At 37.2% G+C, this 27,004-nt stretch overlaps 4 protein-coding genes and 1 long non-coding RNA gene across 9 annotated transcripts; all 5 read left to right on the top strand.

The window, feature by feature from the left end:
* The first annotated feature begins 721 nt into the window (after positions 1-721).
* LOC145230420 (uncharacterized) lies at positions 722-3,450 on the top strand. 3 transcript variants are annotated; one of them, XM_080095847.1, is made up of 5 exons: positions 722-1,215; positions 1,462-1,626; positions 1,945-2,011; positions 2,659-2,768; positions 3,121-3,450. In XM_080095847.1, exons 2-5 carry the CDS (start codon positions 1,474-1,476, stop codon positions 3,235-3,237), a joined length of 447 nt encoding a protein of 148 aa, XP_079951973.1. In that variant the 5' UTR covers positions 722-1,215; positions 1,462-1,473; the 3' UTR covers positions 3,238-3,450. The 3 variants fall into 3 exon arrangements, with proteins under 3 accessions (XP_079951973.1, XP_079951989.1, XP_079951981.1); XM_080095863.1 differs by having other exon boundaries at positions 727-1,215; positions 1,945-1,993; positions 3,121-3,448; XM_080095855.1 differs by lacking the exon at positions 722-1,215 and adding an exon at positions 1,242-1,323.
* Positions 3,451-7,684: 4,234 nt separating this feature from the next.
* Positions 7,685-11,438, top strand: LOC145209269 (lactosylceramide 1,3-N-acetyl-beta-D-glucosaminyltransferase-like). The gene is made up of 5 exons (XM_080079537.1): positions 7,685-7,762; positions 8,107-8,823; positions 9,186-9,379; positions 10,034-10,188; positions 10,661-11,438. The coding sequence occupies exons 2-5, from the start codon at positions 8,116-8,118 to the stop codon at positions 10,966-10,968; spliced, it is 1,365 nt and encodes a 454-aa protein (XP_079935663.1). The 5' UTR covers positions 7,685-7,762; positions 8,107-8,115; the 3' UTR covers positions 10,969-11,438.
* Positions 11,439-13,542: 2,104 nt separating this feature from the next.
* On the top strand, positions 13,543-21,743 carry LOC145222095 (uncharacterized). 3 transcript variants are annotated; one of them, XM_080088133.1, is made up of 13 exons: positions 13,543-13,998; positions 14,273-14,443; positions 15,556-15,795; positions 16,204-16,257; positions 16,366-16,416; positions 16,476-16,562; positions 16,769-16,903; positions 17,217-17,306; positions 17,554-17,829; positions 18,149-18,786; positions 19,346-19,577; positions 19,880-20,368; positions 20,479-20,727. In XM_080088133.1, the coding sequence occupies exons 1-13, from the start codon at positions 13,908-13,910 to the stop codon at positions 20,580-20,582; spliced, it is 2,658 nt and encodes an 885-aa protein (XP_079944259.1). In that variant the 5' UTR covers positions 13,543-13,907; the 3' UTR covers positions 20,583-20,727. The 3 variants fall into 3 exon arrangements, with proteins under 3 accessions (XP_079944259.1, XP_079944243.1, XP_079944251.1); XM_080088117.1 differs by lacking the exon at positions 20,479-20,727 and adding an exon at positions 20,735-21,743 and having other exon boundaries at positions 13,863-13,998; XM_080088125.1 differs by lacking the exon at positions 20,479-20,727 and adding an exon at positions 20,735-21,743 and having other exon boundaries at positions 13,863-13,998; positions 18,152-18,786.
* A 547-nt stretch (positions 21,744-22,290) lies between these two features.
* LOC145222137 (uncharacterized) lies at positions 22,291-24,067 on the top strand. The gene is made up of 3 exons (XR_013859296.1): positions 22,291-22,679; positions 22,787-23,624; positions 23,683-24,067. It is a non-coding gene; the product is annotated as an uncharacterized LOC145222137 (long non-coding RNA).
* Positions 24,068-24,079: 12 nt separating this feature from the next.
* LOC145222128 (uncharacterized) lies at positions 24,080-25,416 on the top strand. Its single transcript, XM_080088171.1, has 2 exons — positions 24,080-24,494; positions 24,599-25,416. Exons 1-2 carry the CDS (start codon positions 24,308-24,310, stop codon positions 24,745-24,747), a joined length of 336 nt encoding a protein of 111 aa, XP_079944297.1. The 5' UTR covers positions 24,080-24,307; the 3' UTR covers positions 24,748-25,416.
* The last annotated feature ends 1,588 nt before the right edge of the window (positions 25,417-27,004 follow it).

Raw genomic sequence — 27,004 nt, forward strand, 5'->3', positions numbered from 1 at the left:
CCTCTTTTCAAATTCAATTTATTCACTGCGTTTTTTTGTAAATCGCCAAATACCTAAAGGGACGGAAAAAGTATTAAATACACGAAATCTGGACTAAAACCTGTAGATTCTCTTTAGATATAACTGGATAGAATATTAACATTCCAGCTCAAGTTGGACCTTTGACCTAATTAACTTTGTTTTCGCAAAACACTCATTGTGTTAATAGCATTTAAATAGTAGGCTATACACTTTAAACAAAGGCAATTTACCAATCAGGATGAAAATAATTACGCTTTCAGATGGCCTGTGTCGTGAAATTTTGCCGTTTTGATATATAGGTTAACGCGGAAAGTTTTGTTCGCACAGTATTTCTGAGAAAAAGCAGAATGTTCGCAGTCTTCTGTTTAAAATTTAATGCAACAAAATTACGACTAGGGTATCGTATTACATATGTAATTGCCACGGAATTGGATACGGCGAATTTCAACAAACATGAATAATTTCTGTTGAGGCACAACACCACCGAAATCAAAATTTAAGTCTCGGAAGGCGAGGAAAGGAAATTAAAAATTTATTAGCTAAAGTGCGTGAAAGCCAAAGGTCTTCGACCCTGTTGTAAATAACATCACCATTCGCTCGTTAAGCTTGCCCTTTTTCATCCGATGCAGCAAAATTCCCAGATATAAACAATAGTAGATTTGGACACCTTCCCATATTGCTGTGTAGACCAATGGTTCATTGTAGAATTGACGGTCTGTTGGGGTACGAAGTTTTTGAACTTTGCGTATTGTTTATACAACGCCAAAGTGAAATTAGGTAGAGGATTTTTTGGTTTGCAATGTTGTGCGTACCTTCAGTTAATAACCACATCAACTGAAAAAGCTTGAGAACCACTGATGCAGCTTTTGTATTGTAGTGAAAAATTAAGCAAAAACTGCGATAACTGAAGACCGCAATTTTTTTGACACGTGTTTCGCTGGAAATGATTAACAAAATCTGATCGTATCAGGAAAAGCGTCATCTTGCACGTCAATACAATCCGAGGGTCAATTGAATATGGATTTTTGTAGATTGAAACATACATTCAAACTCGTAGGGATATCAGTTTTAAAGTTACGTCCTATATAATGTACAAGTAATTGATGTATGCTTTGTCTCCAGTTTGTTATTTAAGGTTGCCTATAAAATCTAAGACGTAACTAACAAGGAAGGAGCTAATGACAACTGTCTTGGGTACGAGGCAAGAATGTCAAAGTTTGAATGTGCCGAGCTAAGCCAGCACAGAGTAGCCTACTCGATATTTTTTATGCTTGGTGCTATGCTTGGATTTTTGTCGTAAAGGTATAAAAAACGGTCGTAAAGGTATAATCGTACAAATAACAAACAAAAGATTAAAAATAATCATGCAAACGGCAGAACTAAACAAACTTATTGCATTTTTTTCGTTTTTAACTTATTAAAACCTTGCACCTTCGACAGACGTAAATAAAGATGTACAAGCTTGTGGGACTGATAACTATTTTAGCTGCGGTAGGAAGCGCCATAAACTTGGCAGAGGAGCAGGAAATTGAACAAGAAGATGTAGTACAACGTGTCATGGATCTTCTCAACAATATGGAGACTGAAAATGATAAAAACTTGAAGGTGGGCAACAATTCTGCGTACTGCCATGAGCGGCCAAATTCCGTCATAGTATCAAATGAATTACTACATAAAAACAGAAAGTTACATAACTTAAAACAAATTGTTTAGAGCCAAAACTGTAACAATAATTTTTAAGACCATTCGGAAAGAGCATCAAATTTAGCCTAAATAGGTTAGTAAAGAAAACCTTAACTGTTTTGAAAAAAAGTTCAGCCGTTGGGACATAAGAACATTTGGTCACCAAGTTATGGAAAAATAACCGTTAAGGTGAAATTGACTTGATGTGGGTTTTGTTGCAACATGCTTTTTTTTCGCTAGGTGAAAGATGACGAAATTAATGCCGACTCGGTGGGTTTGGATGATCCAGGTAATATAAAGCACGAAGGTATTTTACATTTTAGCGCAAAATTGTGTACAAACTACGCCTTTTTTATTTCAAACATTTATTTATTTGCCAACGCACATGAAAGTTTAGAAACTGGCCTGGTAGGACTTTTTGGACTGAAACAGTGTACAACGTTTGTTAATCTTGAGTCTTCGGAATCAAATCTAATTTTTATTGAGTGCGCGAAGGGTTTCACTGCGGAAAAAACGTCCGATACAAAAAGGTCTAGAAACAATGTCTTTAAAAAGACACAGGGTTTTCATATTAGGGACAAATCAACCCAACGCGTCAAGTTACTGGACTTGACGTTAAGATTAGTGGACAGGCGCGACATATTTGTAAACATAAGAATCTGTGATGCGACAAGCAATTACTGACAATGTCGAAAAGGTTGAGCGTCTGGGGATTAGCGGTTTCTCCTGTAAGCTTAATTTTGAATAAAACTGATTTGGTTTGTTCCTGGCTTCACACTATGCTATATTCGAACAGCAATCTTATTAACTTTCAGACCTAATACATGGGCTTTAACAATTTTCGGATTTGGGCTGGATTTCCGGCTAGAACTTTCGTATCCCAATTTTAGGCCTACTTGCAACATTGCTTGCACAAAAATACGCTAGATACGCGTTAATGCGGTTTTATTTAAGCCGATGCGCCTTTGGACCCGTGGCTGGGAAACTCTGACAGCGTCGAGTTCAATTCGGATCCAAACGACGACATCATGAAACGTTTCTACATTAAAGTTACTCGGCAGTTTGTAAGTGAAAATCGGATTATGTTTACGCAAGGGGACTGATTGACGACTCTTAAATGACTTAAGAATACATAACTATTTAATGGTTTGGGCATCGGGTGTACGCCACGCTATTTTAAGACAAAACCTAGCACCTTGACAAGTAACACAACCACGGACTGTGTGTAGCTAGTTTATAACATATTTACGAGTCGCCAAAGACTCTTTTTGAATAAGATACTAAGGTTGCCTATTATATAGCCTAAATGACATATAAAAATCAATTATAAACTGTGGCTAATAGATACATATTATTATCATTAGACCACACACTGTTATATTACAATTTGCTGGCGTAATACCTTTCTCTTTATAGTGTCCACCAAACGTGGAATGCATGAAGTTCCGAGGGCGCCGCAAGTGGCAGAGATGCGAGTGTCCACGCAGACAGAAGTGTCGCCCTCAAACCCGTACCGCATACAAATGTTCCTAAATTTTAAATCAGAAAAAATGCTTGACTTGTGCTTGTTGTAACAAAACATTTTTGCATGCTTTTCGAAAACAAACTCACATTTCCTGTATGGAATGTCAATAGCTTTGTTTCGGTTGAAATTAAATAGTCTATACAATTACTGCAGTACATGTAGTGCTTTTTGTGACGTTTTGAAAATAAATCAAAGATCAATGTAACAGCTTATTTTACCTCGACCAGTCCTTTAGTAGTTTGTTGCAAGTTTGTTACAATTGTTTCAATGCTTTATGGTCTATTTAGGTAACCAGTTGAATTTATAATTAAAGTCTATTTATTTTCTCGACGTAACATTTTTTGGTGAAATCGTAAAAACCCATTACACCTGTCTTACAAACATGCTTTGAAGGTTTTTAATGAAAACGTCTGTAAATTATGCAGAAAGAGTTGCAACGGAAATGTCACATTCATATATTCCGGTTTTTAATTTTACAGGCATCAAATATTCATGCAATTTGTGTGGATAGCTACTTGACCTATTGCCAAGTCGCTACTAAAGCCACTCCAATTTCTCAATTATTCAAACATCGTTTCAAGAATATAACCTTAGTCTAAGCGGCCATGAACTTGACTTTCGCATGATAGGCCTACCGATAAATAACTTTGGAGTTGGGATGGTATTCTGAAGGTTATTTTTCAGAAAAACAAACAATAACATGAATTTTGACTTATGACACTTTTTAATGTGTAACAAACTAATGATAACTTGGTTTACAGCCGTACAGTTCCATACACATGTTAAAAATATAGGATTGGGTTTTGTAGAAAATATTAATTTTTTTGCTTGTTATTCATATTTGATTGTGTACAATGGAAATAGTTACTATATGCTTTCGAGGCTAGAAAAAATTGAAGTTATTCAAGTAAGACTAGAAATGATTTGAAGTTATGCAAGTAAATGTACAAGCAAAAATGTAACGCACAATATAATTTTTCAAGGAATACTCAATCCATCGTGAATAGTATAATATTCTAGCAAGTTGAAAGCAGAGTAAATTGTGTAAACTGCAACTTGACTAACTATAAAAAGGTCAATTGGGTTCGAAACCGATACCATCGTAAACGTGAAGTAAAAAATGGCTATAAAGTATAAACCTTGTGTCAACGAACTTTGCAGCATTAACAAATTGAGTGGCTGCTACGGGAAGCTTAAAAGGCGCAACAAAACTTTCAGGAGGCTGAAAGGAGTAAGCCGCGTCTTATGAACACAAACCCGTTGTAACAATTCTCCAGACAAAGAGCGGCAGGCTTCGACTAGAATAGCATAACGGTTACAACATATATTTCTGTCAACGGCGTTAATGGATATGTTTTCGTCAAGGCAGAAAAAACGATAGTGGCCCGTTAGGAAAGCTATAGATAAGCCTGTCTCTTTCAGATAAATGAGTTTCGAGTTGGAAACGTGCGTCCGGTTCTTTGTTACGTCACAACCGAAAAACGTTCTTTTGCTGCTCGCATTAGGCTTGCACTGGCTGGTTGTGTATGAGCAGAAGTTATAGTTAAATGTAAAATGGAAATCTGAAAGTAAAAGGTTGTCGTGTGTGTTCGGATATGTAGGGAATTCTTGGTGATTAGTTCTTTGGTTAAACTTTTAATATTGCATATAGCTAAAAAAGGAAGGCCTTAGTTTTATTACCAGTATTCTGTCAAATTAGTTGTATTTATGATTTCCTAAAATGTCATTGGCTACTTGTCATTGCTTTCTGGTAAAAACGATTTTTAATCAACGTATTTATTAAGTACATTTGGCCCAATCCGTACTGTTGTGGATGCTTCTATATTGATTTATAATGCAAAGTTTGCTGGTTTCAGACGCAAGACATTTTACATGTCACCACGGAAAATATGTGCTTCTCGGTAGCTGATATATGTCTACGTTTAGTTAGTAGGGACATTAGTAAACTTAAACGTATTTAGCAACGAGTGCAAAGCCACAACTTTTGTCATTCTCGAGTATAAAGAGTCTTTTTTGTGATTTTTAGGAAATACTTGGCAGTTTATTTCAATTGAGTCGATAACAGTTTTCAAATTTTCTTGTATAAAAACATTTGGCCATGCATTTTTTTCCAAACTTGGGCAGGAAACGACTTGGACATTCTGTTAAGCCCTGTTAAAGTTTGTAGGTTGTGTGGCAAAAGTCGGTTTAGGCCTCGCGTTAATTCCCAAGAACAGTTGTGTCTCATTCGTGAAAAGTTTCATGTTAAACAGTCAGGCCGATATATGCCATATATGAAGGTCATTTAATAATGCATGATGAAATGTAAATTTGTCAGTTTTGAGCGAATATATTCTTTGGTAAAATTTAAAACTCTTTTTATTCTTTTTATTTTTTTATTCCTAAGAAATGAATGTTACACTGATAATGTTTGGTATGCAACGCGTGAACTTAAGGCTTTTGTTAAGTTGTAGACAGTTATAGAGACAACAGCGATATGTTACGAACGTATTAGCCTTGACCTAAAATGGCATAAAGATCCGTTGGAAAATTCTTCAAAGGGACGCACGTACTAACAGGTACCGCGCGAGGCCAATACGTCAAAGGGATCACGAGCACTTTTTGGAGGGTTCTTCTAAGATGAGATTCACAGCAAGTATGAGTGGTTAAGTGCTGTTCTAAGTAGTTGAGTTAACATTAAGTTTCCTACTTGTCGGCGTCACATTCGTCTGACGTCTGAAGAAATTGGATATTGCTTTAATTTACACGCAACTGTATACTCTTGGTTTCTTCGTGGTGCAACATGCAATATTTAAAAGTAAGATATCGTTATTTGAATAAAGAACGGACCAGGCCATTGATGTAAACAGCATATGCTTGAGGCTTGTGTTTTTGCCAATCAAGTATTGCCAACATGGGAAAGGGTTTGATGTAAACGGCATATATGTTTGTGGCTTGCGTTTTTGTCAATCAAGTATTGCCAACGTGAGAAAGGGTGTCCTCGTTATTTACAAACTCTTGTAAACACTTCTCAAGGCCAAAAGCGTCATTCCGTAGGTTGCAAATTTATAGCCTTTAGCCGATTTGATTGTAGTTCAGTGGGTTTCAAATGATTAATGACTTTTGGATGGTCCACGTTACTTGGTAATGAACCGGAAATAGTTGCAAATAATTTCTTGGAAGTGCAGTACGAAAAATTTTGGTCTGAACGATTGATCTGCATATATGTGATGTATATATATATGATATAAGATTATAATCTTATAAGATTATATTATTAATTAGGTCAATTTAATTACATTGCTTCTCGAAATTATGTTTGGAAGCAATATATATATTTCAATGTATAAAGCTTGTTTAGTGTGGTTATACTTTATCCTTACATAAAAATTGTCCGGTCAACAGTATTATTTAATGGGAATAGTGGTTCATTGCCTAAAGTTGGTTGAGATGCACTTGTGTAGTTGGATAATGAAATATCTCAAAATTCCTTCGCATTTTGCGCGTATTATTGCAGTGAAGTCATTTTCCCATGTTCCGATCCAGTATCTTGCCTCGTTAATTCGCTTAAACCCTGAATAAAACATAATGGTACAAGAAGAAACATAGGTTCTCATTGAAACCGCAAACAGGACAAAAGTCCAGGAATAATGTCGGTGGAACCCACAGGGATCATACACGTCGGCCCTTCATGCATTATGCACAGCTACGAGATCGTATAAAGCGCACTGCAACTATAACACGGTGTTTATCCGAGCAAGCTGGCTGCTGTAATGGACGAATGTAGAATTATCCACCGAGAACCGTGTATTGATCAACTCCAGTCAGGCCGCGGCATGATCGAGGATTTTCATCTCCCATCGCATAAAATATTAATGTACGAAAAGAGTTTTTCCATGCCACCAGTCGGTTTGAGGTCGCCCCGTTAAAACCTATATCACTGCGATCTTGTGGTGATTGATTAAAGGTGAATATAGATTTTCGACTGACGAACGCTTTAGTACTATTCCTGTAAAAGTCGAATTCCTAAACGGAGTTAGACGAACTGCTGCGACAGCATTGTCTATGATGTGTTATTTGACCAAAAGCGACAGTCAGAGTTTTATGGACGATCAGATATCGTTGGGGTAGAAAATCTATATTATCAATGTGACTTGACAGTAATGAGCACATATGTATCAGAATCTCATTGATTTCGCATAAAGTTCATATAATGAGTCAGTTAAAGATTTTGTTGACCAGGCGTGCATTTTGCGGCGACTATGGTTTGAACACATTTGTCGCTGTTTTATTGTGAAGCGACTATATAGTGTGATGACAAAAAATGTGTCATCTTTCAGTTGCGACTATCCGGCCGTTTACTGATCGAAATGAGCAGTAATGCCGTTTTCCGCAGTAGCCTTTGTACTCGTTTCCGTTCGTGGCGTTATTTCATCATAATCGCTAGATAAGTGAGTTTTCAGTGCTTTTATAGTAATGTCAATTTTTCAGTAATTTAAGCTGATGATTTGATGCTTCCATAGTTCTGTTGTTGAGGTTAAATAAGGATAAAAGGTATGGTGCTTAACCAAATTAAAAAGATAAGAATAGTTGTTTTTCCGTGGATCAAGTCGTAGGCTATGTAACCTCTGCACAAAAAACTTGATAATGAAAGCAAGCAATAGTAAAAGATAACGTAACTTAAGAAACTCACCTGGTACCGTAGAATCCATAGCTTATATTTCTTAAGAATGAAGCAAAGCTATTTTAAAAGCTTGTGTGATGATAACATTTACAAGTCACCTTCAATAATAAGTAGACCTATGTAAAAAGCGTTTTGTCCAAAGATGAGTGGATTGATTTCTAATTGCCTAATTAATCAGGTAATACAGGATAAACCATGTCGTTCATATTTGCAGGGCAGGGCGATGTATTTTCGCCGATGCAACATATCGCTGACAAACCTTAAACGAATTTTGACTGTGACCATTGCACTTACGGTGGGTGTGATGGTTGGTCTCGCTCCCCGCACGTTTAAGTCCAAAACCACACACTTGAAGTCAGCAAAGACTCTAACCATGGAACCACTGACTACGGCGACGATACCAACAACAACGATAAGGGAAACAACAGTGGTGGACTTGAATGTTGTTAATAAGAGTTACTATATCCAAATTGCGAAAAACATTCCTGTAACATCGTGGAGAAGGGGGGCGACAGACGAAGATGAGACGTCTTATGCCTTTAACTGCAAAATCCGAGTTCCCACTGTGCATTTTGGAGTCGGAGGGCAATTTAAACAACTGCCTTTGTCATTTTTGAGATACAACACCAAACCGCAGGCACTTCCAAAGTGTGGCCAAGACACTTTACTTTTTCCGTGGTCGCAAATCCATCAGAGGGCCTGGATGATTTTTATCGTGAAAACAGCGCCCAACAATTTTGAACGGAGAAGACAGATTCGTGAATCGTGGGGTTCAATAGAGATTTTGCGAGAAAAACATTTAATAGTCATGTTTGTTATCGGGACAGCCTCTGGAGTGATGGAGGAACAAGCGCTTGCCGAAGAGAATCAAATTTATGGAGATATTCTTCAATGCGAATTTGAGGACAACTATAGAAATTTGCCAATAAAGGTAGGCTACGTTTTAAATGTCTGACATATATCTTTTTTAACATGTTATATACGTTTATGCGTTTGTTTATTTTTTATCCAAACCTGACTGTAAGCTTCATACCTGTTGGATCATTTTGTAGTTGCTTTTGTCCTCTTGGTGCAGTTGATGACTTCCACTCGGATCAAAGCATCATGTTTCGCTCGGTTGAGGCCAAACAGCTTAAGTTATATATATATTGTGCATTAGGATAGTTCAAAATGGGCGGCACGCGATCTAATCATTGGCCCCACAGTAAAAAAAGTTTCATATTCCTGCTGTATTCTATAGAGTCATGTAAAACCTATATAATATATTCTGAATGTATCGAATGCCTTTTCCAGGTTTTATCAGCAATGAGGTATCTGCTGGAAGGTCACATAGATTCACAATTTTATACAATAACCGACGATGATTGCGTCATGAACCCGATGAACATTGTTACGTTTTTTAGTCACGCAGCGGATCGTGACGTCATGTACTGCGGTTTCCTCTACGATCGGAATGCAAAATCCATGCGAAAGAGAGATAGCAAATGGTACATGAAATAAGTCAATTGAAACATTTTTTTGCATGGGCCTTAAAACAGTTGCTTTTGTTTACAAAAATTCTGCAGGAAAAGCTATAATTGTAATTACAAAACGTATGGAGAATTAACTTATTTATTTCAAAAAGCATTTTGTTAAAATCCCAATAACTTGGCTATCGAAAAACTGAGAAGTTTAACAGAAATTCCTTTCCGCTTTGAACGAAATCAGCCAGAATGTCATAACAAAATCGATTGAACGGATAAACCAGCAAATCATCAATTCAAAAATATTTTTTGTGAATTACAAAGTTAAACTGATTTCAACGCAAACGCAAAAACTTATGTAGTATAACTATCATTTGATAAATTTTACGTCCAACCACCAACCACAATGTTTAGAACTTATCAAACACTTTAGTGTTTTGTGACAAAATCAAACAAACACGCTATTTATAAATCGTAGTTTAAAAATAGGCTCCATATTGTACCACAAACGAGTTGGACGTGTTACAAGTTGCTATACAAGACATAATTTTAAAGTGTGCTGAGGCATCGTTTTGTCCCTAGGGAATATAACGTAACTTTAAAAGCAACGCAGGGTCGCCTTCATAGCATCTAGCATTATTGACCATAACAGGGTCAATCTTAATTTTGTCAATTTAGGAAGATTGACTTGGAGACCTACGATCAAACTTATTATCCTACATTCTGTCACGGCGGTATGTGGACCGTGACCAAACATTTCATGCGTGACCTTTACTGCATGGCTGAAATGACGAATCGAAGTACCTTTCATTTAGAAGACGTCTATATTACAGGTATATCTCATTTTGAATTGCATTCTGAACTACCAACGTGTGTTGTAAGACACTATTTATTGCATTTTATCCTGTTTTGTTTGTGGTTGAAAGACTGCCTAAATTGTATTGCTTTTCTGTTTTAAGGTAACAGTTGCCTAAATTGGAACTTGTCTTTAAAACTCTCAAAATGGTTGCACTTGCACACATGTTTTCCCAACATTTTTAGTTGCTTTTCGGAAACAAGGCTTATTTGAAATGATTAATTAACGGAGTTCCCATTTCGTACAAGATGCATTGGGTGTAGGAAGGCCTTGGTAACTTAAAGCATTACCTATGGCAGCGTTGGCAACTGTATATATTACCAAGTAGGTTAGAAATTGCCACCCAGATATCTTAAAGAAACCCAATGATTAAAAACAAATTTTCTGCTTCTTTAATTTTTTTCCAAATTACTAACGTAGAATTTATATTTCTTTGTTTTTTTGGCAAGGCATTCTTCGAGAGAAGCTAGGCCATCAGCGTCGCGACATCCAACCTGTCCTTACTCAAAGCGGCAATAAATATGAACTGATGTTCTACCCTTGGGACGAAACCGAGCGAGGCACATTAAAAATGCAATCTCGTTGGCTCAGAATGAACCGGACGCTCCCGTGGGGCCACCAACGGACGCGGAACAGTCATACTCTAGTTATCCGACCCATACGAACAGACACTTTGAAAATTGCACAGCTCGAAGCAAAGTGGAGCGCTATATCGGCAAAAAGGAAAAATGTTACTTCCCCGACTATTTTAATGTAGCTTTTTGTTTGCCTTGCAATAAGTTTTTAAGCGGTTTGTGGTTAAATCTGGGACGTCTAGAATGCAAATTTCCAAGATTTTGTTGCAAAGTTTCCATGGCAAAAACAACACATTGGGTACTTTAACGTTACATTTTCTGTTGAAAGCTTTACTAAAATAGATTTCTAAAATTCTGTTTCCTATTTCCAACAACACCCAGCCAAATACGCCATGCTATGACCGTAAACATCGCTTTGCACAATAAATGTCGCTAGATGTCGCAGTTGAGTAATGAGGCAAGATTTTCTCTGATGCGGTTCATTTCTTCGCATTTCAAAGGTGATAAAATTGTGGCGGGCTATTTTTAACTTAAAAGAGATTTTAATCCACTTTTAAACCAATATCACTTCAAACCTTGTTGTTAAACCGAACAAATCTGTAAATTTTGTGGTCACACTAAGATTCCAATAAAGAATGAATGATCACCTGCAGCTTTAGCAGTAAAATCAAGGGCTGAAATTTCAAGTTTACTATTGCTTATATACACCGAAGTGATAAAAGCATTAAGTCGTAAACTTAATCATAGCAGTAAAATTTTTTGAACCCCGCTTTAAGGTTCTAAACTTATGGCCTCTAATGAATATTTAACCGTTGCACTTCAACGCGATAGCGAGGCCGCGTTCAAGTTCCCTGCGTGTTGAATGTCACGCTTAGAGCAAACTGCTGTCGATTGGGTTGATGGGAAATGACGGTGAAATGTAAAAGCGCCACGATTTTCCGGGAAATCAAACGTGAGCTCGATGGTGTAAAGCTTGTGCGGGGTTAGGCAGTGGTACAGTGGTGCTTAGTAGTTCTTTGAAATGTACTCTTTAGGTCAGTGTAATATGAGCCAAACAGCTGCATCTTAGCAATAGACCGAATGATACTTTTTGCGAGAAGTATAGAGAGAGTTGTTGAATAAAGCTTAAATAACATGTTTTACTTTTGGCAATGTTAAGGCAGAGTAAATAACCAATCAAATGAAGTACTTACACTCTAAAAAAAATGATCGAAATTTGAGCGAAAAATTCTGCGAGTGAAACAAAAGCTCACTTTAAACGAGCGAACAACTTCACTCACTGATTTGAGTGAATAAAAGACTAAATTTGCAGGGTTTTTGGTCTTTATTTCACTCATTGGTTTGAGCTATTGAAAGAAGCAGGTGCTGTGTGTTTGGTTCTTGTTTTGCTCACCTTTCAAGCAAAATACACATTAAAAACATCACAATATGTTCACTAGTTTATTTTTCTGGGCACAAATGAACACAACAACACAGTTGTTACATCACAGCACTTAGAGAATGGAAACAAGTCTGGATCATATATTCGTCCAACGGCGACCAAAAATTGCTGACTGAGTTTGACTTTTGGCTTGTTCAGGGCATATTCAGCAATGTTGTTGCCGGCCTGTAAAAACATCAGAGCTAGTGGGGATGTTTTATACTGTACATCTATATTTTAACCACAGCAAATGATAATCCAGAAAATATCAGGGTTTGGGAACTTACTGAAAAATAAACTTTGAACAAGATTTGGTTTTGCTAAGAAAACAATTATACTTGCATCACGGGCTAATCTTTACCACTTACAGTCTTTGCAAGTAAATCCACATTTGAAAGGACAATTAGAACTGTCAATGTTCATTAACTTTATTGTTTTGTTTTATGAATATTGTACATTTATGCAGGAAATTTTTGAATGAAAACAAGACCACAAAATAAATCCTAAAAACAAACACAATATATAAGTACAAGATAATAAAATGACTTACTTCTCATTTTCTCCTCAATAATATCGTCAATTAACTGTTTATCCTTTAGAAACAGAAGCGGCTCTTCAATGCCAAACTGTGAAATATCTGCTTTGGACACTTTGCATGCAACGCAGCCAACGCTAGCCGATGGTAATATCTAAGCCCAACTTGGCCTCGTTTGGTAATTCGCGCCATCCAAACCCTATCCCGCAGTTTTGCGCAATAGATGTGACTGTGACGTGATTCAATTTCATTCCTCTCGCTTGCGCCAGCCAATCACGTTGTCGACTGCGGCGTTTCGCCGCGAAAAAAGGTTTGAGCGAAAATTTCACTTCTCTCCAGACGAAAGACGGGAATTTCGCTCGTCGCCTCCCGCCGGGGAGAAGAAATGAGCGAAGTTTTTTTAGAGTGTATACAGGGCTTAATTTAGACATAGTGTCTGCAAACTAACTTAGTGCTTTCGTTCACATTATCTTAACTTAAAGAGATGTGTGATTTTCATATCATCGTTTACAACGCGATGTTTTCATTTGCAAACAATAAAGCATTAAACTCAGGCACTGCAACCAGAGCGAAAATTTCGCTGAAGGCTAAATGCTTACAATTTTAACGAGGGCCGTTAATCAATGCCCTTCCGTACAATAAAAAGGAAGCTGAACGCAAAGGGCCAGTCTTAATCGCAAACAAGCTATTAATATTTGATGTGCATCGAGCATTACTGACACTTAAGGCTGAAATGCAAGCCAAGCGGGCTGGTTGTTTTTTGACCTTAACCAATTTGTTACAACACACCGCTGGCCTTACGTGCAAGTTATAAATATTTCACATTTGTAGGGAGCAGCACCAGTAATTTGAACAACGTCAGTTTAAACGAACGGGTAGAAGTGAGTCATAATTTCGTTAAGGTCATCCCCAGGTTTTGCAAGATACAAAGTCAGAAAATTACATCAGCCACTCTTCGATCTTACGTTGCATTTCTGGCTACAAAATCCGGACAAAAAAGGTGTATGCTTTTGGTGATTTGAAACTACAGGTACAAAAGGCCAGACGTTAAAGACGAACACATATTGATAGCAGAAGTCAGCCTATGTAACATTCTGTCTATCTTTAGTTCAAGATTAACTTTATTTAAAAAGTGAACTTTTTGTGAAACCTAGATGTAAATTTAAATGCATAGTGCATATGTTTTCTGCTTAAACTCAACAATGCACTTTTTGGTGGCTTTGTTTGTTTTGAATTCTCTTGTGATTCTTCCGTCAGGTAAGTCGCGTTATTTCGAATGAATTTATCCTTTGATTGATTAAGCATATCTGAGGTTTAAGAATATGCATTACATGTCGAGTTTTTACCGTTTAAATCTGCATTAGAAACAAAACTTTTTCACATAAACTTGCAACACGAGCGTTTTGACTTTAGGTTGCGTGATTTAATTGTTTCCCCCCATATTAATCACTTGCCAATAGATAAAAAAGACCATTTCCATTACATTTCGAATATACACAAAGTCTGCAACATATCTCTGCTTTGTGTGTAGATTCCGCGATTCACACCATCTACGCAATATCAAGAGACAAAAGCAACTCTTTTAACGCGGCTGAGAGTTGTAGACAAGATGGAGGACGACTGGCGGTGGTTAACGACAGATCAACTTACAATAGTGTTAGGAACTTTTCTGCAATCAGGGGCGGAAGGCTGGATTTAATAGGTGAGATGTGTGTGTTGCTTTTGACTACTGCGTAGATCAAGGCCTGACCTCACAGTGAATAGTTCAGTGATTTGCAGGCCCTATATAACCCATTGTGAATTTTGTTTAGACTTTTTTTCTTTGGTGGGGTATTTGTTTCAGCATTGTCTAATTTTGTTATTTAAGTACAGACATCTTAGTGAATACCCCTTGGCTGGGCCAGTAAGTTTTACTAGTGATCAGGGGCTTTACTAGTAGCTAGGGCAGTGGTTCCCAAACTTTTTCATTTTTTTTCAAAACGGTCCCTTTGCCATTATTTCGAGGGCTTGCGGTCCTTAAGCCTAAATGCGTATTTCAGAAAAACGAAACTTGATTGCAGGATTTTCGCTAGTTATGCGAAATCGCGCATAACAATGATCCAAGGACAGCATGTGACATCAGAGACAAGACAAAAAAAAACATTACGATTGTGCACGAACAATTACATATTTGTTAATTGCATGCAATAAAGCAGGGGTGTGCAACCTTTGTCACTGTGGGGCCAAATACAATTACCATGATTAGATCGCGGGCCGCACCACAAGTTGATTTTACTTTGTTGCATACCAAATATATGCCTATATTGAGTTAACAAGTAAAAGTCGCATTTATTTATAGCTGCATTATTGCAAGGGCGCAAAGAAATACCACCAGGCGCATTAATCTGCTAAAAATATATGATTATTGGACTCGTTTGCCAGTAAATTAGAAATTTCCAGCGTCTCCGCGGGCCGCACAACCATTATCAACGGGCCGCATTTGGCCCGCGGGCCGCAGGTTGCACACCCCTGCAATAAAGGATATTGTTTAGCAATGGATACAGTCGATTCTCAATTCTACTTTGATTTAAACTTATTCAGTGGCACAAACTGACGTCAAATAAGGTTACAGAATTACTTCAAACCGTTTCGCGGTCCCCGCAAAATTGCCTCACGGACCCCAAAAGGACCGCGGACCCCAGTTTGAGAACCGCTGAGCTAGGGAAATCGCCCAAGTTTTCAAACGATACAAGCGCAGATTTTGAAAGAACGCCATGAGTGACAACTCTTTATGACAAATAACGTTTTTTACCAACTTTTATACAAACTTATCAGGTTTGTCCCACTGTCACAATGACTGGAAATGGTCGGGTCAACCACTCGTGAGACCCAACTTTAAATTCATAAGCACAATAATCGGAGCCAGTTTCTTCAATTCAAATCGAACAAACAATTCAACCTACTGTTGTTTTGGATTCCGAAGAGGAGCAGTGGGCAAGTGTATGGCTTCAATGCGCCAGATCCCCTGTGACAAGGCTTTCTTCTACATCTGCGAATTTTCCAGCGCAGTTAATGGTACGTGTCAAAGAGAAGAGGTGCGACAACCACCAGTGTATAAATTGACCATCTTATCTAAAATACATATGCAACATGCTGTACAAGCAATCAACAGCCGTATTTTTAGCTTTAAAGTACTAATAAAAAACACCCAATCAAACGGCAAAAATGTAGTAATGGAAACGCGAATTCCGACATAATAATACACTAATACACTTTTACAAAAACTTGAGAACCCACTGCAAAGTCATGTAATTAGCACGCCTTATTGTGTGTGTGGTTTTTTACCAGTACCTTTCTATACTTGATTATAAAAAAGTCTTTTAAAAGTTATAATATAAACATTTTCGGTACAAAACACTAAAAGTTTTAATTAACAGCAATGTATTATTAAATATAGTTGTTTTTCATTCATACTTCTTACAGAAACATCATGCGACAGTTATGCGTCAAAACTGCTTCCATACTACAACTATCAAGGTAACGTTGAAATCCGATTGTCCTCATGGCAACATAGAAAAATAGTGTTAGATGTCTGGCAGCAGCAATCAAGTGAGTTTTTTTTACATTGCGCTGAACTCTTTTCAGATCCCAAGCTCTGTGTTACAAGGCACTTAAGGAGTAAGAAAATCGTCAATGGTAAGGGTTTAAACTTTTCTTTTCATGGTGTATGACATTTAAGTGCCCTTTTTACGCAGAAACTCTGATGCAGCGCTACACTACCTGTCCGTACGACGAGCCATGCAAGGATTCCTCCGCAAACATGTGTTATAAGTGCCCTTCAGGTAAGTGTATATCAAATAGCCTAAGTGAAGCATCAAATGTCCTATAACAGTAGTAATATTACTCCTCCCCCAAAAATAAACAATTAGGAAAACCGAACAAATATTTTGACAGCATATAAGATTGCCTTTTCAACTTCAATAAACATCTCCTAAAAATGTGTTTGGTTGGGCCAAGTTTTTAACTTTTATGGTTGTATCATTTACAGGAGGCAACACATGTCCACGTCTTCGTATACTTGCAGCGTTTTGGCTTAACACAAGTTGCAACAATGACAATCAATCGAAAAGCACAAAAATGTTCAACTGTCTAAAAGCCGCATTCAAAGCATGTCCACAATCAAGTAATAAGTAATCATAAACAGCGCTACTGCGCGATTTCAAACGTTTTCTGTATTTTTTGCTTTAGTTGAAAATGCCTAATTAAGATTTTTGCTTTAGTCAGGATTGTAGTCCTCAAATAGTGTGCAAACATTCTGAAATCGGAATTTTATTTAATTGCCGAGTTCACATACGTTTTCTGCTATCATGTGTGTAGACTAGGTTAAAGCATCTTACAATCGTAAGCCACTTTTTAGAAACATTTTAGCACGAAAAAAATCAAAAAAAGAATTTAAAGTAACTAAGCTTAAAATAGTCTCTAAAACGTTTTTGCAGATCAGTTGAACCAAACTAGAAAAAGTTGTTTCAACGAGTCGCATATATTTTCAAACACAGGACAATTGCTGATCATGTGCACAAGAAACAGTACGTAAACATATAGCAATGTGATTTAGAAACATTACTATGCGTTGATTTAATAAGACTATATATCTCACATCATGTTGGCTATACGCATTAAGTAAATGTGCGGCCATACAGGTATATTTTTTTGATAACCAGTTTTATTAACCTGAGAAATCGAAAAAAAGCAACGAACTATTTACGACCCACTTAAATTTTACCATTCTCACTACAAATTAAACTTTGTATCAAAATTTTTGATTTATTTTAGTCTCAACGAATCAGTTTCCAAACGCAACTTGCGTCCGAAGTGCCGCGGTTAAAGCCACAAAGTCCGTGTTAACATCAACGCAGCGCGCATTTGGTGAAAGCGTGCCTACTGTCCGGACAATGTTTACGGCGAAAACAATAGCTCAAATCCGCAGAACGACTAAACAGCAAACCACCACAGGAGTTACTACATCAAAAGCGACAATCACAACAACAACCGCGAAACCCACTACTGGTGATTCTGTCACCATTGCAAAGTTAAACAGGAAGGGTAAATGTAAGTCACAAATTCATTAATATTTGTTTCAGTAAAGCTTTCAATTAACAGAATCCCAATAGTTTGCTTGTACCAAAACGACCCAACTCAAAAGTGACATTTAAAGTAAACAACAATTGTATTTTTTGTTGATTTCGTGAAACGTAAATGTTTTGTGTTTTATATTTAACAGTATATCAACAGAAAATCTTTGTAGTTTTATGGTTTTGACTAAAATTTCGTAACCGAAAATATGCTGGGTGAAGTTCTGATAATGATTCTTTTGAATGCATGTGTGTTGCTGACTTGTGAGTTTAATCTGGCGAATATTTCTCACCAGTAGCGAAGTCATCTACCAGCGACCCTCTCAATTTCGACACCAACCTTTCGAAATGCGTTACTCAACCGAACACCCCAGGTTGCCAAGGTGACGACATCGCCGTACGCAACACAACCGGACTGTTGAAAGCGATAGAGGAAAAGAAACCCATTGCGGTGTTCAAGAGCGCAGAGGTGTTTGGAATCGGCCTGATTGCCAATAAATCGATTGCGGTTGTGGCTGCCGTGTCCAAGCCCAGCAACGCTATGATGAAGAGTTTTGTCCCCAAACGCGAACCCACCAAAACACCAGAAAACTCTTTGGAAACAAAAGAGGTTCCGCTTTGTTCTCTTGTCCATCTTAAAGTGTTTTCCAAAGGCGGAGAGAAGCTTTCGACATCTGTGACATACAAAATCGCAATCACGGAAGACACAGTGAATCCAAAGAATGTTAAAACAACGTCCGACGGGGATAAGGTTGATCTGAAGTCGGCAGAAATCAAGTGCGTGTTTTTGAACGAAACCACGCACTTATTTTCGTCCAAGGGTCTTCACGTGGTGTACGAAAAGTCCGGCGGCTATCATTGCGAGTCAAACCATACGACTGTATTCGCTGTTCTCCTGTCTCTTGTATCGGTGACGATCCCGCAAAGCGTCCAGGTACGCAAGATTCGCGTTACGTTGCCATAAATAAGAAATGAGGCTTTATCAGCAGCAAAATTGTATAGTATAGTTCGTTTTAATGTATAAAACGATTTTTGTTTCTTGTATGCTGGAAATACATAAAGTTAACAGTATTTCAGATTAACATGTTGTCCGTAATAAACGTTTAAATTTTAAAGCCTTAAATTAGAGTGTTTGCTTGCTAATGCACGGAACACTGTTATGAAAATGAATATATAAATCAGAAACATATTGTTTTAAACCCAAAGACAATCAGAGATGCTGATGTAATCTTTCAGTAGAATCCAATTGTTCAGTCTGGTTGCTGTATTATCTACAATAAAACTGCTGGAAGAGCAATACTCGTTTATACATTGTGACCGGCAGCAATAATTGTTGAATGTATTTGGCTGCGACGAGTTTGGTGATTTTCCCCAATCCCATGAGACATCCGTTTTGTTCGGTCAAAATACTTAGCTACGGCTATAACTAGCTTTGTTGTGAACAAATGTATCTGACTGTTTAACAATTTTCATCAGTATCTTTTTTGTCGCAGATTTTGTCATACGTCACCGAATCGATATCGGTGTTCTTTCTTGTCCTGACCTTAGTGGTATTGGTCAAAGTACGCAAAAACTTGCGCTCCGATCGAACACCAGTTCAAATCAACCTCACCCTTGCCCTTTTGATGCTTCACTTTTGGAATTTGATTCAGGAAGCAATGCTTAAACATTCGGTAACCTGTGAGATGACCGCGGTTTTAATACACTTCTTCCTTTTGGCGTCAGGTAAAACACAAATGTAGACTTTCGTTGACAGACTGCAAATAGAGTGGAGGCTGGTCATAAAAATTGTCCAATTTTCGATCATTATGCTTGATAAGGGAGCAAATACTTGTGTGATGTTTATATTGCTTTTGCAATTTCTGAATTCAAATCACTAATGGCTTGTTATTTTACATACAACTTACCCTTTTAAGCTATATGGTTTAAGCAGTGTAAAATTCAGAATAACTACCAACCAGTAGTAACTGCTTGTTATCAAAATGTGATGTAAGTCTAAATAACGCCGAACTTTCGATACTTTGTAGCCTTCTGGATGCTTCTAGAGGGCGTGACGCTTGTGACCAAGACCCTCGACAGTGCGATGCATCACGGGTCTTCGAGGAAGTTAAAAAATGCTCGATTAATCATAGGATGGGGTTTTCCGGCAATCACTGTCCTCATAACAGCATCAGTTGGGTTTTCGACTGACACCTACATGACCCGCAACCCTGCCCTGCTTACAAGTCTCCCAAGCATCGGCAAATACAGTAAATGTTGGTTAAACCCGACATCGGGCGTCCTGCTGTGGGGGGTCATTGTACCAGTTGCAGTGACATTGGCACTGGACATTGCTATCATGATCCGAGTGGCGATCTTTGTGTACAAAATGAGCAAGGAGGCCGACAATTTCAAGCCAACCACTGAAAGAGATCATGGAAAGCTCAGAAATGTCGATCACGTGAAAGCGACTTTCAAGGCGACCATGCTTTTAATGCCGGTGCTTGGCGTTCCGTGGCTTCTCGGATTTTTTTCAGGTGAGATTTAAGCAATATGATTTGGCTAGTAACTATAGGCGTGGTAAATGTGACTGAAGGTAAATTATTTGTCATAAATACACAATAGTTGCAACTGTAGTGTACACTAGGAAAAAGCTTTTTTATACACGCGTGGGAAATGGGCACATTGCTGGAAGTCGTAGGATCAGAAGAAACATTTATTCGAAGTTTAAATGTACTTTTAATAATTTAGAAAGTAAGTTCCAATGACAAACCTTATGGTTAGTAATATATATCAGCATATGTAAGAAATTTTAAAATGTGTGCTACTCTGGGTAACCAATGTTATGACATGTGACAAACACATTACGAAATTGACCACATGTTTGTTTGTAAATTGAGCAGGTCCTACAGTGGCCTTCATGTACATCACTGTACTTGTCAACGGCTTGCAAGGCTTTTTCGTCTTTATCCTTTACATTTTACTCGGCAAAGAGGTACGTCGATCACTGCTCGTTCAGTTGCAAAGGACGAGCATAGGAAGTGCCTTTGAATCGTCTTTGGGAAAGTCAAAGCATCAGTACAGCGTCACACAGACAGTAGACGCGTGAAATCTGATAACCTGTCAGTTCGCTTGCCGGTGACCTATTTGCGAAATTTGCAGACTTGCAGCACAGTGTACGATATTGCACATAACTCTTGCATGACTGTCATAATCTGTTTTTTTTGTTTCGATTGCTACATTTTTGTTGCATATAAAATTGCAAAATACAGACCCTTTAATCATAAATTACACAGAACGGTTTGCAATTATCATATTCAGCGTTTTGTGAAACTTTTAAGTATAAAGTAGGCAAACGTGTAGATATAATTGCTGACTCAGCAATTACTATCACCGTAAACGCCTATGCTTCGTTGCGCCACCTACCGGAAATTTCCAAACCGTCGTGTTGTGAGTTCCTGTGTTAGTAGCTCCACCTGTGTGTTCAAATAAGAAGCAATAAGACTCCGAAATTTTATACTTGTTTACAGTTAAATACATCCAACACAAATTAAAAGGTTACTGCATTGTATACATAGAAAATTACTAAAAACTTACGCCACTGATAAATGTGGGCTACTATTAGTTTACAAAAGTACCATAGTGTCCACCCACGGACGGCTGGTCACCAAAAAGGAATAGCCTACACACTGGAATTTACGTAAACGGAAATTACTCGCAAATGTGTCCGAAATCAGAGAAAGAAACCTCTTAACATAACATAATACTATGTAATGCTAAACGCGGTACTAGCTGCGATTGAAGTCAATTAAAGAGAGAAAGGAAACAAATGAACTAGAAGGTTATGAAATCGTTTGTGATCGCCCTAATGTTAACAAGTGGGTAACTTTACTAATTACTTAATGCTACCAAGCACAATAAAGAAATCTAAACAGGGAGTTGTTTGTTTTCAGTAAGTTTGGTCTCGTCTTTGGAATACATCCCAAGTTGGTCGGTAACTAGTAGTTATAAGACGTTTAATATTCATGAAAGGAATCTGACAGCGTTTCAATCGTGGTGTTTCTGCGATTGTATCAATGAAACCTTGGCAACGATTTCTGGCTCATCGGAACTATCACACGTACTACTTATCCGTTTACCTCACGAAAAGTGGACAGCAGTATGGATAGGTGAACAGCTGAGTTTAATTAGGTTTATTTCGCTTGGTGAAAGAATTCATAGCGACACAATAGCACTAGGACTAAAACAAACTCGGAAATAGATGCTCAACGCGTTAAACTGTTACGGAGCGCAAAACAGTTATGGGCAGAAATAGTAGATGATGGTTCCACGCCTTGCAGTTACATCATATTGTAAGGTGTTAATCGGAACTAATCGGATGCACATACATGGACTAATATACATTGTGGCTCATATCAAAACAACAATTAACCACCCCAATAGTTAAGTCCAACCTTAATATAGTGCACAAATAGCAATTGCGTTTGGTTAGTAACAATAGTGGTTTTATAAATAGCATGATATAATAGCTTGTTTGTTTTTGTTTGAACCGAATAGAATGGCTTGGAATGAACGCAAAACCCAACGTTTTGTTAAGAAACTTTCAGTGCTAGGGATACAGTACGTTTTCCCTGTTTTATTTTTAAGGTCTGTTTCAAATTCCGTTTGTGAAAGAGTGGGTGTGGATAGATGGATCCGAAATGTCTTTTCCAACAGAATTCGAAAACGAAACAAGCTTTTTGGAAGAGGATGGTCTTTGTGCTTACTTAAACACAACTCAAACAACATGTCGTTTTCACGTTGCTAACTGTTTTGAAAAACATAAGCCTTTTTGCCATAAATCACCGAGTAAGTATAACCTTGATTTGGACGTATTTTAAAAAACCCAAAAGGCTAAAAATTACATACAAAATACTTTAAACACCAATATCTTCGCAATTAATAGCTGTTTTTAGATGAGATGTTACCAACGACGGAAGCAAATGAAAATTGCTACGCCCGCTGTTCCACAGAAATTGCCGACACTTATGAACCAATGTGGAGTTGGTAACAAGAAAATGCGATCCATAAATTCACAGGATTATAAACGTTGCTGTGTGTACCATTTTAACTGGTCTAGTTTTTTGTTTTGTGCTAGTTAGTCTACAGAAAACAGTTTTGATTTTTGTCATTGAAAGTTATTTTGAGTCTATTTGAAGTGTCCAAACATTATTTCCATCGCGTGTCTGAAATGACATATTTATTAGAACTTCATTAGTCCACCGTTTTCCCACATTTGCAAAATATATGCCTCTTTTTGAAATGTTTGCTGATCCGTTTATTCATTTCTGGGTCCCTAATAAACTGACTAATATACTCTAAATATAACAAATAATAAATAAAATAAAACAGTAACTCGAACGTGAAAAAAAGGTAATGAGCTAAAAAGTTTAAAAGAGTTGAAGTGCTATACTTTAACGGGTGGATGTGTAACAAGTTAGGTTGCAAAAACAGATTAGAATGCCAATGCTCTCAGCACACATCTACGCCCACTGAAAGTCAGCAACCAAAAACACTTTGGATCCTGACATACTGCAACTCGTCACGCTGTCCACCTACAAAGCAATGCTTTGATGAACGCAAGCGGAAACAAATACCGTGTCATCATACTTTGCTCTGTTAGTCACTTTGACTATCAAACTCGCTCATCGAGATGTTATGTTGTAGCCTACAAGTTACTGAACAAAGTTAATTGTGTTGTGCGTCAGACCAAGAAGACAACAATGAACGCGATTTTTCTTGTCTTTTTATCACGTAAGTACCTGTATAAAATTGCAAAATACTTGCATAGGAATACAAAATTTTTTTGTAGTTAACTGGATTTGTTGCACCGGCTTAAAATTGAAAGATTACAACTTGCACGAATCAAATTTGAATGCGTCCCAGTCTTGGTGTTACTGTGAGTGCATTAATGAAACTTTGGCAACAATCCACAACTACAGTGAACTTCTATCTGTAGTGATGCGAGTTTTTCTCTACTATCCAGTGGGTTCGACGGCTTGGCTTGGTAAGAGATGCTTGTGTCAAAATTTATTTACGGCTTGGGTATAATACGTTTTGTTTTGACAGTTCAATGCAAAAGTTAGACAATATGTTTTACCCAAAAGCAGCGTTTTTTTTCTTCAATAAGTCGATAGGTTGTAGTGGTCCTTCTAGTACTCGGGGTTTAGAAAAAAACTGCCATTAATATAGACTGTCGAGGTGTTACTTGTTACTTCATTTCAACTTTAAAGCAACAAAGACGAACTAGACTTGGATAAGCTGCTTTAAGCCATGTGTAATTAATTTGTTGACGTTTTAACCTAATTAAGTTGTTGACGTTTAGGTATCACCAGCATACTAGGGCATACAGTCAGCCCAGATAGAGACAGTTTATAAAATAAAATACGATTTTCATAGGTCTATATCAAGTCCCATTCGTGAAGCAATTTGTATGGATGGATGGGACGACAATGAACAGCTTTCCAGCAAATATTATGACTGAGGAAACTGGCGAATACTTCGATTTTGAAGAGGAAGGTCTTTGTGTTTACGCAAACAAAACTGACCAATGGCGGCTGAGTTTTCACGCTGCAAATTGCTCCGAAAATCATGATGCATTGTGTCAATCTGGTTCTTCATCCGGTACGTAGGCCTACCAATTGTTTTCAAATCCAGCGTATACAAATAAATTATCATGAGTAGGCCTAGTTTAGAAACAAACTTTTTCATTTTGACTTGTTTCTTAGATGCGTTCCTCACCTGGCCGAAAACGTATGCAAACGACACCTGCCGTCTCAGATGTTCAACAAATGTAACGGAACAAGATAATAACAAAACCTACGATTTACAGACAGTAACGCAACCTAAGGTACCTGCAGGTAACAAGGCCCCTTAAAAAACTATTGCGCATAACTAAAAAAACATTCAATAGTTTCCGCCCAAATTTGGCATGGTGGTTGTAGCGGTCAATTGTAATCATCCATCAGACTCTGAAGGCGTTTGCAAGATTAGTTTTTGTATGATGACAGTTTAAAAAAATTAAAAACTTGGGCCTTAATACATACCTATGCTGTTAATTAGGCCCAACATTTTTATGTATTTTTTAAACGTCGAGAAATCAATCAGACTACTTTATGCTTTGCGTCGGTCCAAATCAAGTTTAACCAAGCAACGTTATTAACTTTAAGACATATAACTGTTAATCTGAAGGTACTAACAACAACGAATAAACAACCACTTGACAGTTGATCACCAATAAAGCGAAATGAAAGATCACATTCCAAAAACTTAAAAAAATACTTATTATTGGAACTTTCATCTCTCTAATAAAGCAAATAAGCAATTTTTTGCATACCAGTCGCCTTTGCTATAAAAAACACTATCGAAAATGACAAAAATTTGTTGGGCCTTATTGCCAGCAATGGCTGACAAACGAAATCCTAATAAAATTCATTTGAGGTAATTCTTTTTTTCAGATTGGATAACGCTCCAATTGAGCTAAAATGACCCCTTTCTGATATATCCTAATAAGATTTCATTTCGACAACAAAACCTTTTTATTTTTGTAACAATTTTTTTTTTTTAAATAATAAAAAGCTGTAAAAAAACACTTTTGAATTTGGATTGGTCGTAGAAACTAATACACAGAACTTACAGGTCCAAAACTTTCCAAATCATTGTAAGTTTGAATAAATCTAAAAATTATATCGAAACGGAAACATTTTTACATGTATACCAAAAAATATGAGTAGTGGGCCTTATTACCTTCCGGGCCTATATACCTTCAGGTACCTTACGATTACAACGACGACTTCAGACCCTAATCCTTAGTACAGTGGTTCTTAACCTTTTTTCCTTGCTGCACCCCTTTCAAATCACCAACCAATTTTTGCACCCCCTTGCAAATCACTAACCAATTTTCGCTCCCCCTTCTGTAATTGCTTAAATAGAATAGACCTAACCAACCTTAATGATTCAGCATCCCCGCACCCCCTAGGAACAGTTCTCGCACCCCTTGGGGGTGCGTGCACCCCAGGTTAAGAACCCCTGCCTTAGTATGACAGAACATTTGTTGCTACATAGCGCTGGTGTCAATTTACAAACTCGTATTAAATAAATTAAATCTGAATTAAGGTACCTGAAGGTATATAGGCCCGGAAGGTAATAAGGCCCACTGCTAATATTTTTTTATGTGCCAGAAAAAATGCTTCCGTTTTGATGTAATTTTAAAATATATATGTACTTAAAATGATTAACAAAGTTTTGGACCTGCAAGTTATATGTAATTGTTATCATGACCAATCCAAATTAAGAAGGGTTTATTTTCAACTTTTTATTATTTTTTGTTAAAATTGATAGCAAAAATGAAAAGGTTGTGTTGTCGAAATGAAAACTTATTAAGATATATTAGTAATGGGGTCATTTTAGTTTAATTGGAGCATTATCCGATCTGGAAAAAAGAATTAGGCTACTTCAAATAAATTTTATTACGGTTTTGTTTATCAGGCATTGCTTGCAATAAGGCCCAACGATAATTTGTTATTTTCTTAAGTCTCTTTTATAATAAAAGCGACTGATATTCACAAAATTTGCTTTTTTGCTTTCTTAGGGAGATAAAATGTCCGAATAAGATGTTTGTGGAAGTAATCTTTCGTTTAGTATTTTTGGTTATCAAACGTCAAGGGGTCGTTTATTCTTTTTTAGTACCTTCAGATTAACAGTTATATGTCTTAGTTAACAGTATATGTGTAATATAAGTTAATAACGTTGCTTGTTTGAACTTTTATTTGACCGAAGCAAAGTATAAATGAGTCTGATTGGTTTCTAGACTATTTTTAAAAACATGAAAATGTTGGGCTTTATTAACAGCATAGGTTTGTATTAAGGCCCAAGTTTTAATTTTTTTTAAACTGTTATCCTACAAAAACAAAACTTGCAAACGCCCTCAAAATTTAATGGATGTTTAATATCAACCTCTGCAACAATCATGCCGAATTTGGCCTGCAACGGTTAAATGGTTTTTCAGTTATACGCAATAGTTTTTTAATGGGCCTTGTTAGCTGCAGGTACCTTATTTCATGATAAATCTACCAGTAACAAATTGTGTGTGTGATACAGATCTACCTTTTTTTCAGTTTGAAACAATACATTTA

The sequence above is a fragment of the Phallusia mammillata genome, chromosome 1, assembly GCF_965637545.1.
Source record: "Phallusia mammillata chromosome 1, kaPhaMamm4.hap1.1, whole genome shotgun sequence".
In the NCBI taxonomy this organism is placed as follows: Eukaryota; Metazoa; Chordata; class Ascidiacea; order Phlebobranchia; family Ascidiidae; genus Phallusia; species Phallusia mammillata.